General features: G+C 34.9%; 1 protein-coding gene across 1 annotated transcript; it reads left to right on the top strand.

Moving 5' to 3' along the window:
• Positions 1 to 6,750: 6,750 nt before the first annotated feature.
• LOC109112087 (C-type lectin domain family 17, member A-like) lies at positions 6,751 to 11,338 on the top strand. The gene is made up of 7 exons (XM_042775917.1): positions 6,751 to 6,809; positions 7,077 to 7,333; positions 8,040 to 8,212; positions 8,750 to 8,918; positions 9,006 to 9,187; positions 9,476 to 9,591; positions 10,852 to 11,338. The coding sequence occupies exons 1-7, from the start codon at positions 6,766 to 6,768 to the stop codon at positions 11,006 to 11,008; spliced, it is 1,098 nt and encodes a 365-aa protein (XP_042631851.1). The 5' UTR covers positions 6,751 to 6,765; the 3' UTR covers positions 11,009 to 11,338.
• The last annotated feature ends 2,721 nt before the right edge of the window (positions 11,339 to 14,059 follow it).

Consider the following 14,059-nt stretch of genomic DNA (forward strand, 5'->3'; position numbering starts at 1 on the left):
CGTGTTTGCAGTGCACACTTCATATTAGGTAAAATAATCTATGCATATGTACTGGTGTGTTGGTTTTATCTAGTACAAATCAGCAAGTTTATGTTTTATAGGTGAAAAGTCGCCAACCTTCAGCGCACTAGCTAGTTTAAATGTTAAACAAACATACAGCGATAGATGTGTGTGCCATCCTTTGAATGGTCTCTTAAAATAATCCACATTGCTAATCATAGTTAGCCCAGCGATAGGTTACATTAGACAATAAGCCTTGACAAAATTCCCCAAACCACCAGAAAGTAATTCATATGTTGTCTAGGAAATATCCAAAACCTGGTTAAAATGTTTCCAATGAGAACAAGATACAAGAACTACACCAGGCTTAGCTTAAAAATAAATAATTAAATAAATTAGGCTACTGTAATGTTATCCACTCGTCATTATATTTTGGTCAGATAACCAGTTTGGTCAGTGAAACTGAGTGATCAACTGAAGTAATTGATAAATGTATGCTAACTCCCACTTTTTTTATTATAATTTTTTTTTTGTCACGGTCCCGCAGAGTCAGTGACTGTACATATTCGGACAGTTCCGAACCCACTTCTGCATCCATGTTTAATAAATCCCTCCTAAAACGTGCTAGTTTACGCTTGTCAACATTGCGTCCGCGCCTCTTTTTGCCTCCAGCTAAGCCCCGCCCACCCGGAGATGTTGCAATGTTTACAAACTTTTAAGGGGTCTATAGACAAGTTAATATTAAGAGGCTTACATTTTAGACACCATATTGCCTGTTTTTGCTTTATTTTGCCTGCAAAAATAATTCCAAACATAACAGCACTGTTTTGCGTCTCTAAACAACATGACAGTGTTTCATTCCTGAATTAATCAACCATTTAAATGATTCGGGTCAATCACAATGACTCACTTATTAACAGTGACTTGCTTCCACCTATTGGTGGTTTTAATTTCACATTTAAAGTATCTTTTATTTTATTTTTTTAATTATTTCAAATAGCAAAACATTATTTATGCATTTGTAACTGCAGGTTAAATCATTCCATGTCCTTCTGAGCTGCATTAAACTGTGTGTAAATACATCTAAATGCCACTTCAGATGCAGCTTCTGTGTTTCCTCTGCATTGCAATGATACATTTTTTTGATACTGATTTCATTTGCCTGGTAAAAGCACAAAAGTCTTATTCCATCTGACTGATTAAATGTAATAATTTGACTCAAAAGATGATCCACACTTTTAGAAAAAATAATGGCTTTATAAAGGTTAAAATGCCCATTAAAGGTAAAAAATCAATTTAAACTCATTGAAAAAGATGAGCTACTTTCTATCACTGCTGTGAACTGACCACCACACAGAATATGAAGAATATCAAAAACATTAGGAGTCAGCTGTCCACTGTATTCCTTAAGATGTCAGGACAATAACACACTCAGCAAAATATCTAAAATTCCAGAATATTTATTTTTATTTATTATTATTTTTTTTTCAATATCACAAACCCCTACGTGTGTACTGTATAGGCTATAGTTTTTGCGAATTTGCCAGCAGAGTAGTGAACATTTGCTCCATTTTGCTAGAAGACGCATATGGCAGTACATTTTCTAAAATAAGCTAAAAATAACAAATTGTTTGATATCCTCTCTGAAAGCAAATATCATTTTTAATATTATATTTTGTGATGCATTTATTTATTTATTTGGATTTTAACATGTTATAATTTTGAAAAGCACATTGTTTTTAAAGGGATAATCTACCTAAAAATGGAAATGAATGCTGGTAACTAAGGGTTGCCAACTTCAGAAAACGAAAATAAGGGACAATCGTTTTTCTTTATATGAAAATAACGGACAGAATATATTTTTGTACTGTACCACATAGTGATTGTCATTTCAGTGTTCAGTAAGTTAAGTTTGTTTATAAAAGGTTCTCAGACATAAGCACATTTCTTTTGCTTAACCTATGTACATTTTAATCTAAAATAGAATTGTAATGTCATAAAAAAAAATCACACACAATATAGAGCAAATTGTACCACTTTGTGACTGTACCATTAGTGTAGTAACTTATATAATAGCAACATCAGCACATATAAAATATCATCAACCCTTCTTTTTTTTTTAAATATACAGATAGATACACACACACGGCATAACATTTGAAACCATAATAACTGAATGTCTATGAAACTTCAGTCAATAAGGCATTTTTTAAACAAAGGCACTTACAATTTTGAACTAAAAATTTGAAACATGTACTGTATGAATAAATGAGTATTGGCTGCTTTTGAGACTTTTTTTGGTCATCTTGTGTTCTAATTGTGCGGTTAAAAGTCCAATTGGGCTTCTTTTGGTAACATTGTCAGACCGGTAAAAAATGCATTGGGTGGGTTGTTAAATTTTGAGCTGCTTTTTGATACAATTGGCAGGTGTTTAGTTTTAACTACAGACGTGATTTTATTAATTTTGCAATTGAATCAAAATGTACAATAAAATATAAAGTGTATAATATGTTTCTATGGCTGGCGCAGAGTGTGTGTGTGTCTGTATCTAAAAAGCGCGTTTTGGAGTAACCGTTTTGGGCTTTTTTGTTATATACTTGTATAACAAAATGTTATGCTCATATATATATCAGGGCTTGAATTTTGGCGCGGGTTTGCGCATCATTCTACTGATTCCCACAGTTTATGTGCTTGTAACGTGGGAAATAAAATAAAATATTTAATATATATTAAATTATGAGATCCCTTTCTGTGAGCTCACACCCAAAGCTCGCACATGTAGAGCTGCAACTGAGAGCGCGTGACTTGTGTTGCGCCTTACTGCGTATAAACAGCCAAATATATACAAAATTGTCAAAATCCACATCTTGATGAGTATTCACGTAAATAGTCGATTTATACTAAACATTACCGGTATATAGGCTATTAAATGAATGTAAACAGTTGAGAAACAAAACTTATGCGTAACAGTTAAGGTCCGTGCACGAGGTCTTAAAGAGACAGCAACCTAAATAAACCTGATGCTGTCTGTCATTAATGTTTATTTATACACTGAAGACCATCCAGTGTTATTTTAAAGTTAAATAGATTATTCAGTTTCAGTGGTATTTCTGTACCTGAATATTACTGTTATACCCACCTGAAAAACTTAAGCAAAGTAAATTTTGGTTGTATCTATTGTATTTGTTTGTGCCATTGCTTGTCATTTATCTATTCTTATTTTATTACTGACTGTTTTCTTGTATTTTTTAGTTAAAATTAATTTAATTCAGAGTTTGAATCAAAGTTCTTTTTAAGTAGCCTTACTTTCATCACAATATAAATACGAATCAACAACATTATAAATTGAAAGACACAAATACACTGGGTAACAAAACATTTTTGTTGTTTAAAAATATGTCTAAAAAAGATCTCCAGCCCACAGTGCAAAACCCGCCCATTAAAAATAAATATATATATATATATATATATATATATATATATATATATATATATATATATATATATATTTATTTATATATATATATATATATATATTCCGTTCCTCGATCATGTTTGCAAATCAAACAATTTGCTCAAAAAGAATGATTATTCTCAGTTAAAGGAAAATGTTCTTCTCAAACTTAGACGAGTTGATACGTACCTCTCCCGTCTCAGTGCTTGCACTTAATCCCTGTAGTGCGCGGTGTCACTATGCTAGCGTTTAGCGCAGTAATATCATCACTCATGAGAGTGGGAGTTTTCAGGAGTGATGATATTACTGTGCCAAGGTTGAATTGCATTTTCCTTTAAGAGTTTGTTATTGGTCTAGGTCAGGGGTAGGCAACGTCGGTCCTGGAGTGCCGATGTCCTGTAGAGTTTAGCTCCAACCCTGAAAAAAAACCTCACTTGTCTGTAGCCTTAAGCTGTGTCCCAAAGTTGAGTGTGCACACTTCGAAGGCCACGGACTTCGAAGACCAGACCTCCGAAGTGCACGAAGGGTGCTCCGAAGTGCGTGAGATGCTCCGCCTTCACAGGATTTCCTTATTCCGTCACCAGGTGTTTCCGATTAGCGCTCTGTCGCATAGCAACGGTGCGAGAAGAGCGCTGACGAGAGGACAGTCCTGCCAGGATAGGTGGAGCCAGAACTGCTCGTTTTTGTTTTTATGATTTACTCATAATGGAGGAGACGTGATGAACCTCAGGCTTAGCCAAGACCGAGGCCAGGTAAACTACACTGGTTTGCTGTGATCTTTGTCGGATTACAACTTTAAATGCAGGTACTGGCTTGGAGCTTACTTGAATAATGTAATGATACATATGAAAGAATATAGAGTATATGCATAACAGTTCAAATGCTGACTGACATCTTACAAAGGTGTGATTTTATGTAGTTTATTGTCTTGACCATATGTAGACAGGTTTGCAACCCGTATTTTTTTTAGGCAGTTAACCATAAAAATAAAACTGTATTTAAAAAATAGAGCATAGTACAGCTTAATGTCCAGCAACTTTAAATTTAATAACCTTGAACATATTTAGAAGTAAACTGCAACATGCACAGAAGTGCAGCAGTATTATTAATGTAAAACCATCCTGACAAATTCTTTTATTCAAGACAATGCTGCACATACCTTTACTTTTACTCTCAGTACCTTAAGTATATTAGAGTATGCAAGATAATACTTTTGTCTAAAGGATAGTTCAGCCAAAAATGAAAATTGTGTAATCATTTACTCACCCTTCAGTTGCTCCAGGTTTGTAATTTATATTTTTGGGTGAACTATCCCTTCAGCTAAAGTTGTAAATATGAGTAGTAGTTTTTTTCCCCAATATGGTATTGGTAGTTACTAAAAGTAGTTTACTAAAGTATGTCAATATTTCCTGTACTAATTACGTTGTCATAGCTCTAAACAATTTCTCTTTTCCTTCTTTCCCTAAATCAGACCAGACCCCTGGACAGGTGTTTAATGGTTTTGTTCTGAGCAGGGAGACCCTGACTGAGCTGCTGGATCTTCTGGGAAGTGAAGGGCAACAGTGATGGTGTGCCACGATCCAGACCCTGGTGTTTCTCTTCTGTCTGCTAGTGGTCTCCAGAGTGTTTGACATGTGCCTCGTTCCACTGTCACCGCACTGTCCTCCGAGTCTCTGAGGAGGTGCTGGACATTCACCAAGAGATTGACCTCCTGATGACGCCAGAACACACGGGGGCAGCGCTGGGCTCAAACTGATGCTGTTTTCTGATGTTAAACCTAAGCTATGTTGTAAATGGTTGTAAAAAGTACTTTCTGTTATGTATAGAGCAATTTGTTTTGATGTGTAAAAAAGTATTTATAGGACAAACAAATAAACATATAAAAGAATGTTTTGTGAAAAAAAATATAAGCTACATTAAAAAAAAATAACAATGTACATAAGCACTTTTATTTTATTTACACATGTGAATATGCAAAACAAAAATACAAAATGTACAGAAAGTACTCAGGCTTATATACGAATAAATGACACACTAAAAATTAATAATGTATACAATTTATGCATTTCATTTTTAACTTGCGTCACAAAAATAAACTACAGAAATTAGGTTGTTTCATTGACAATATGACATTTAAAAAATATATTGGGAAAAACTGTAATGTACTAATTTTTTCCCCACTGTTTTCTCTTGGCTAATGAAGAATGTATTTGTTTGAGTTTGATGTCCTCCCTGTCCACTCGCTCCCTCACCTGTCTCAGGATACTTCACAAATAAACCATGCCTGTTAACAACAAAAACACATGCTCACGTTCTCCAGAATAATATTAAAACAAAAGAAAATGGAAACACTTATGAAAAAGACAGGTTTGCGATCTTAACATTAGAAAATATGACACAGCAGGACATGCATACAAAATACTGAAGTGCTTAAGTTTGGTTAAAACATTTGTAGACATCTCCTGCATGACTGCACTACAGAAGCACAACAAAGGGAAAGACCATTGCCTTATATAGTCAGTGGCTGTCTTATTGTTTGTGGGCTTTATGTTAAAAAAAACCTGGCTTTAAACACTTTCGCTAGGTATTTGAGTAAATGAAAACACAATACTTACATTTCAATGTGAAGTCCTCCACAGAACTCTCACCTGCCTCTGAATATAAACACCTTCGTCATATGCGCGCAAGTGATTCTGGGATATGGAAGGGTGCGAAGTGTCCATTAGATGTACACTTAATTTTCATGGGAAATGAAGGGCGCATTTGAAGTCGCTTTCGAAACTCGTCAGTCTTCGTCGCGCCGCGGTGACGCATTCGCACTTCAAATGCGGTCTTCGAAGTGCGCATTTTGACTTTGGGACAGCTTACGTCGTGACGCTGTGACGCAATCGCACTTCACATCCGCACTTCGGAGTCCACACACTTCAGTTTGGGACACCCTTCGTCGCGCCACTGTGACGCATTCGCACTTCAAATGCGCACTTCGGAGTCCGTGCACTTAACTTTGGGACACAGCTTTAGTGATCCTAAACACCTTGATTAGCTCGTTCAGGTGTGTTTGATTAGGGTTAGAGCTAAACTCTGTAGGACAGCGGCACTCCAGGACCGATGTTGCCTACCCTTGGTCTAGGTGGTCATGACTTCATATGCCTGTGAATATGGGACAAATTATTTAGGACATCAAAGAAGCGTTTTACGGAACGCTTCTTTGATGCCTTAAATACGGGTTGATTCTGCATTATACGGAACGGTTGGCAACCCTACCAGTAACCAAACAATTTCGGGTCCCATACCACCCGAATGGTAAAGACATGGTTGCCATCATGTGTTTCACAGCTGAAAGCAAGTCATGCAGGTATGACATGAGAAATCACTTATAGGTGAAGCAATGACAGAATTTTATTTTTTTTGGGTGAACTATGCCTTTAAAGGGGGCATCGTCCCCCTACACATAAACAGAACTTTCAGAACATTTAAAAAACACTCAGCAAATATGAAACAGTATGTAAGTGGCTAATCAACAAATTAAATTGTGTAATGTTCACAGTAAGGGTGAGTCATAAGCTGTTTACAGAAAACTTCACATGAACTTAAAGCACTTCTGAGAAGTTGCTTGTGACAGGTTCTCTGACCGAGCAAACATCTGGATCTCAAGTCATGAGATACAAAGAACTACAAATTTCAACCAATCCACATCGTTCACCACATATCGTTATAAACCATGCTTGCTGCTGAGCAAGCACTGCATCGGACAGACATCCTCCAGTGCGTTTCGTGTTTGTGTGCAAACGTGTGCAATGTCTTACAAAGAGGGAAAATTCACCAATCTCATCGACGAACCTGACAATGAATGCAGCAGTCCAGAGGTGCGATATTCAGGTATGACAATCACAGCATGTGCTGTCTCTTTAACCTAATGTTTACAGTTACATTGTGTGTAATGACACCCATGTCTCCAATCCTTGTAAGGCAGTAAATAATAATGAGTGTGTATATATATATATATATCTATATCTATATATATATATATATATATATATATATATATATATATATATATATATATATATGAAAAATGTAAATAAAAAAAAAAAAAAAAAAAAAAATAGCTTTGAAAAAGAGCTATTGCTGATTCAATTTTAAAAAAAAAACAAAAACAAAAACAAAAAAAAAACATTCTAATAAAAAAAAAAAAAAAAAAAAAAATGATTTTATGATTGCATTCCTGAATGTGAACCTTTATTACCTTTTTGGACAGTACTTCAACCTCAGATGCTGCAGTTGTGTCAATGTTATGAGGTTTTATGCTAGAAACTCCAGTTTCACAACCATCCACGATTATTGGCTAATATACTGATCAATACTCTCAGGGTTTGAGTTAACCTGGCAAAATGCTGTAAATGATTCACTAATATGCGCCATGTGTATTCCAGAAAGCATACAAAAGTTTGTATTTCTTGTCAAAAAATGTTATGTGAGCATACTTTATTCATTTAACATTGTGTAAAATTGTTCATTGTTAGACTTGGCAGTTTTTATACAATTGTTACATTTTGAACCTAGTTGATTACTTGTTTCTTCACAGTATTTCAGAACCCATTTAAAAGAACGCAGTTTTGCCAAGATCCTTTCAAGGTGGCGACAGCATGCCTGACTGCTTTCTGTCTCATCTTACTCGTGATCCTGGTGGCCACAAGTGTTTACAGAGGTATACTTCTCCTTTCTCACTTACTTTGTTATGAATGTGTTTATTTACAAGTAGGTCTGGACATTAAAACACAATTTCAGATTCGGTTTGATTTGATTCAATTCTGATTGACAGTATATTCAGTTACGATGCCCATTCTGCTTACATATGAAACAAATTCTTTCTCAACTGCTATTGCTATAACTTATACAAGGAAACTTCTAACTTGATTCTTTGCAAAAATATTAATTTAAAAACTACACTGTTCAGTTGCTATTTATCTTCCAGACATAACCAAATTACAAAAAATGAAATAAATAAATTTTGCATTAAAACTGTTTTTTTTTTTTTTCAGTCTTTCTCAAAATGTCACATTTTATTCAATGTTACTTGCCATTTCTTTGTAATTAATTGTAAAACTTAAAGTGAAATTTTTTTCTATATAATTTTTTTTTCTGTATGTAAAACTATTATAAAATTAGGTTTAACAGATCAGTTATAAACTTGTTATAAACTGAATCTGTCTATCTTTATTTCTTAAAATCATGTTTCTCTTTATATCCTATCATTGACCCACATCTGCCTTCATTTCTTTTCTTGTGTTTTAGGTGAGACATTCATCTGATCAGGATTCTCCGTCCAGTGCTGCTGAATCGCACATGCAGAAGGGCTCCGCTAACGTAACGGATCTGACTGAAGAACTGCAGGCTGTGAAGAGAGAAAAGAGTGAACTGGAGAAAGAACTGACGCAGTTGAAGAACAAAATCACTGAGCTTGGTTAGTAAGGTGCAAGTGCATGCATTTGTGCTATCAACAAACAATATCTGTTGCATTTCATAACATTAAAATATTTGATCTTTTTAGAGGCAACCACTGCACCACAAACCACTCCAGCACCAACGAAGAATCCCTGTCCTGAAGACTGGAAGCACTTTAACGGCAGCTGTTACTACGTCTCAGAATACCGAAGGAGTTGGTCAGACAGTCAGACGAACTGCAAACGACAAGGAGGACACCTGGCCATCATCCTCACAGCTGAAGAACAGGTAAAGACTGTTCTTTTTACATTTGCATTTATATCATTGTGTGTGTGTGTGTGTGTGTGTGTGTGTGTGTGTGTGTGTGTGTGTGTGTGTGTGTGTGTGCAGATATGTTTGCTGAAGATCAAATGGCCTCAAGTAACACTGACTTTAGACATGGTTGTGTAAAAAGAACACAAACTATTGGCCAGGAATATCGAAGTGATCTTAGTTAAAACATGTGAGCCTTTAAAATTGATTGATTGAAGGTTTTTTTGACTGATTTTATTGATATTTCACCTTTTGACCTGATGGACGTTCATATGGAACCTGCTGCCCCGTGGATACTGGAACTCTTACTGGTTTGGCATAAGTGATGAAAAAGTAGAAGAAGAGTGGTACTGGGTGGACGGAACTAAACTGGTTAAAAGGTAAGAATATCACATTTAATATATTTACAAGTTAAAACTCTTTTGCTAGAAGTCAGATCCCTATGGATTCCTGGAGACATTTTGGAATCTTACTTGGAGTTAAAACTACTGAATCATATTTTTTCACTTCTCGATTTTGAGTGACAGTCTTGTGATGATCCACTGAATCATCTCATCCTTCCTGTCTCTTCTTCCTCTTTGTTAAAATAATAATAATAATAAATGAAAAAAAAAAAAATTCTAATCATTTATATATCCTGAAAATTATTTATATATATACTCTGTGTTGAATGGTCATTTGAGATTCATTAATGTTGGTCACTGCTTGGGAATAAGAAATTGATATTTTACCCTTTACATATATAATTATTCTAGGGAAAATACCTTTTTTTTTCATTTTACTTTATTTTGTGCTCATTTTATTTTTTGCAAAGCTGTTATGGGGTCATGTACATATAAAGGTCTTATGACAGCCTGGTCAATTTATTACAGTAGGTATAGAACAGCATAAATAGCTTTCCTGGAGCATTTTTAATTCCTTGGTAGTGCAACTGAAGCAAACAATCAACTAAGGTTGGCGAGTTGTAGCAGGGACTGGAGCACTTGTCAGGATACACTCTCAGAAAAAAAGGTACAAAAGCTGTTACTGGGGTGGTACCTTTTCAAAAGGTACACTTTTGTTCCTTTTAGGTACTAATATGTACACTTTAGGAACTAATATGTACCTTTAAGGTACCAATATGGTCACTCTAGGTACAAAGGTGTGCCTTTTGAACATGTACCTCCCGGTGACAACTTTTGCACCTATTTTTCTGAGAGCTAGAAGGAAAAATGGATGTGGCAAAATGCCATCAAATTCTTGAGGAACATCTGCTGCCCTCTGCCAGAAAGTTGTTAATGGGAAGAAGGTTTACTTTCCAACATGACAATGACCCAAAACTGACACACAGTGGCTGAAGGAGAAAAAGGTGAATGTCCTTGCATGACCTCTTCAGAGCCCAGACTCAACACAGGGAATAACAAATTCCCAAATGCAATGTACCTTTTAAAAGCTTCAGAAAGACATTATTATAAAATAAAATATATTTCATTAACTTTAGCATATTAAACGTATTTTAGCACCACTTTGATTTGCCATCATCATTTTAAAAATTATGCAACTTCCACTTGTTAAAAGCCTATATATCCTAAGGAAACCAGGCTGTCTGACTATTTAACCCATTTAACACCCTTAGAATCACCCTTCTTTTTCCTTCATAGTTTCTGGGAAGATGGTGAGCCCAACAACCATGGTAATGAAGACTGTGGCTACATTGTAAAAACAGATGTTTTAAGCCGTGTGGCTACAAAAAGCTGGTATGACGCGCCATGCCACATGTCCTTGCCCTGGATCTGTGAGAAGCTGGTGTCCTCTTGAACTTTGCTCCTCATCATCATCATCTTCATCATCATCAACAACAGACATTCATCGATTGTTAGTAATACAAGCTGTAATGACATTTCCATAGCATTTAGAATGTCTGGTTTCTGGATTTTTAAGTGTTTCAAACTTTAAATGACTAACTGCAGTCATGGGTTAAAAAAAAAAAAAAAGCAATGAACTTTTTTATTTTAATCTGACACCATATGTGCATTAATCTACATTTAGCTATGAATTTTAACACATTTAGTAAATTCATTAACTGCTCAAATTTTATTATTAAAAAATCTATTGAGGCTGATTAAAACCTTTTTTATGTTAAAAATACATTTGTGTGTTTTATATATATATATATATATATATATATATATATATATATATATATATTGTCTGTCTTTTCCTAAATGACTAAACATTTTTTCAATTCCTTATAAATGTTTTCTATGCATTTTTGGGGGTAAACAATAAAAAAGCAAAAATCATTTTATGTAAATATCTATGTATTTATTTTTTTTCATATAAATTTGGGAAAGTCTGGCAGGTCCACTTACACTCAGTAGGGTGCAGCATTGAGACAATGTTTACACCATAACAGTACAATACTATCAGTTTGGTTTTCTTTTTTTTTTTGACATATTCTATTTGTAGATTTTCCTTCATTAATTGACAAACCTATCTCTGTCATCCGAATGTTACAAATAACCACAGTAATCATAGAAAGCCTACCTATGTTGTTGTTTTTCTAGACTATGTGCATCACTTTAGTTAAGATTCCTTTTAAGAGCAAACAAGATAATTTATTTTAGACCATTATAAGCCACACTAGCTAAGTCAAAGTCTTCGGAAACCAATACAAACAATCTTTTTATATTCTTTATCTCTTTTTGGCATGCAAAACAGGCCCTTGCCTTGTACAGATTTAACCGTTTGCATAAGGTGCACAGATGAATGCATTCTGGGTCGTGTCCTCTCATGTCCCATCTGACTGTTTTTTATGACAGTGCTGTGACTGATTGCCACAGTTACTCATAGTGAGGCCAGCAGCCTAATCAAAGTGCTATATTTTACGTACATCAGCTTAATCTTAATCACAGCCCATAAAGAATGATGTTAGACTGCAGTAGAACGGCACGTAGCTACATGCATTGTGTTTTGAGATCATTATTTAAGGCCCAAAACACCTTTACAACTCTGATTGGGCTTATGGAACAGAAATGACTTTGTTAAAGTCACTTTAACGCAATGATAGCCATGATTTTTAATTTTTCCTATGAAACGAATTATGCTCATGCCTTATGCAGCAGGACAAGTAGGGCTAGTAGAGCCTTAAATGTCTTTTAGCTTTTCACGGTAATTTAGATTGAGATTATAAAACCTACATCGGATTAATGCTAATAATCAGCAGATATGTTTTCAGCAGTAAGCCTTATTTTTCAACTCTCTTTCCTGTGAATGTGTGGGACTTCCGATGCATTAGCTGTTACCTAAATAATCACAAGAACAGTGATTAAACTGTAACACTATTTGAATATGAATATGATTCACTTTGGTACTATTTTCTCAAGTAAGTACATTTTCCAGTCTCTTAGTACAAAAATACAAACTGATCAAACTTGTAACACACAACTTTCAAAACCAGATCTCGTGTTTTCATTACAGTTTTCATTACAGTTCATTTGATCACAGTTACACATTTTCAATTCACATAATCAGTTTCAAAACACAAGATTATTGTAATATGTATTGAGAACATTTGATTTTACCACCCAAACAGATCATTCTGAATGAACAACAGTTCATTTAATAACAAACAATGCGAGACATGATTCAAATCACCCTTGTTGCTGAATTAGTAACAGTAACACAGACTACAGATGATACATTAGAAAATGCACGTTCACTATCTAACTGACATACAAATTATATGTAGTGATTTGTTTGTAATAGTGTCTATTCAGTGTGCCATCAAAAGTTGTGATGAATATGACACAGCCACGAGGTTTTGTGCTAAAACATAGTTTGCTGCCAATACAGTAAATGCTGTCACTGCACCATATGACAGTATCACATGGTTTACTGTAATGTAAAAAGCTGTATTTGATGCCATCTGTCTCCTTTCTTCAGATGCATCTCTTATCAGTCAGATATTATACAGTCATTGACTGTTTCCTCTCTCCTGTACTCTATCCTGCTCTATGTTCACAAACTGCAAATCTCTCTGTCTCTCTCACACGCACACTTTGAACACAGTGGTTGTCATCTAAGAAAAATCACTTAAAATGTAAAAAGAATTCATTACAGTTGGTTATTCATATTAGAAGTTGCAAATAAGTTCTCTAACTAAATCTATATAATCTATATTGATAGAAATGTATATATTTCCCAAATGATTCACTGATTAATTATCAAGAGCAGTATGATTTAAATCAGAGAGAAATGTATTAAACTGAACGAGATGCAAATGAAAAGTTTTGATAGTTTGGTAATACACTTCTCTCTACCTGTTTTTTAGACTTAACTCTGCTTCTGTCAAGTTAACATGCATCTAATCACCTGTCGCCCCACCAGGTCTCAACACGTGTGGGTCTCTTCATCCCTGAGCTTTTGCTGAAAAACACCAACTTCAGCAGCACCCCAGTAATAACTTGTTTGTTTGTTTGATTGTTTACTAAGGAAACTACTGTTTTGCATCTTAAATTCTGGCCACATGTAGTTTAAGTGTTCCCAGAAGGCAACAGTACTCAGAGTGCATTGGGAAATGCAGTCACTGGTCCCCAGTTCAGTAGGGAATGAGAGCATTCACAGTGGAAGGCTATCTTGGCAATCTCTTGAAAGCCTTTGTTCAATTCAATTCAAGTTTATTTGTATAGCGCTTTTTACGATACAAATCAATATTTAGGAGTAGCTTATCAGTGGTGACTGTCAGTTTATGTGCATACGGCAAAAATGTTCAGAAAAATCAATAAAAGACGTAAACAAACAGACGATTAACACTATTAACAGCGATTATGCAATCAAACTTATAGCAAAATGTGGTAGTTCTGTATG

The sequence above is a fragment of the Cyprinus carpio genome, chromosome A19 (genome assembly GCF_018340385.1).
Source record: "Cyprinus carpio isolate SPL01 chromosome A19, ASM1834038v1, whole genome shotgun sequence".
Lineage (NCBI taxonomy): Eukaryota > Metazoa > Chordata > Actinopteri > Cypriniformes > Cyprinidae > Cyprinus > Cyprinus carpio.

Bases quoted from the DNA above. Each gene is read 5' to 3' on its own strand.
- LOC109112087 (XM_042775917.1), top strand. From the start codon at position 6,766: ATGGTTGCCATCATGTGTTTCACAGCTGAAAGCAAGTCATGCAG. The intron at 7,334-8,039 runs GTATGACAATCA...GTTTCTTCACAG, and splicing joins TCCAGAGGTGCGATATTCAG to TATTTCAGAACCCATTTAAA. The intron at 9,592-10,851 runs GTAAGAATATCA...TTTCCTTCATAG, and splicing joins GGAACTAAACTGGTTAAAAG to TTTCTGGGAAGATGGTGAGC.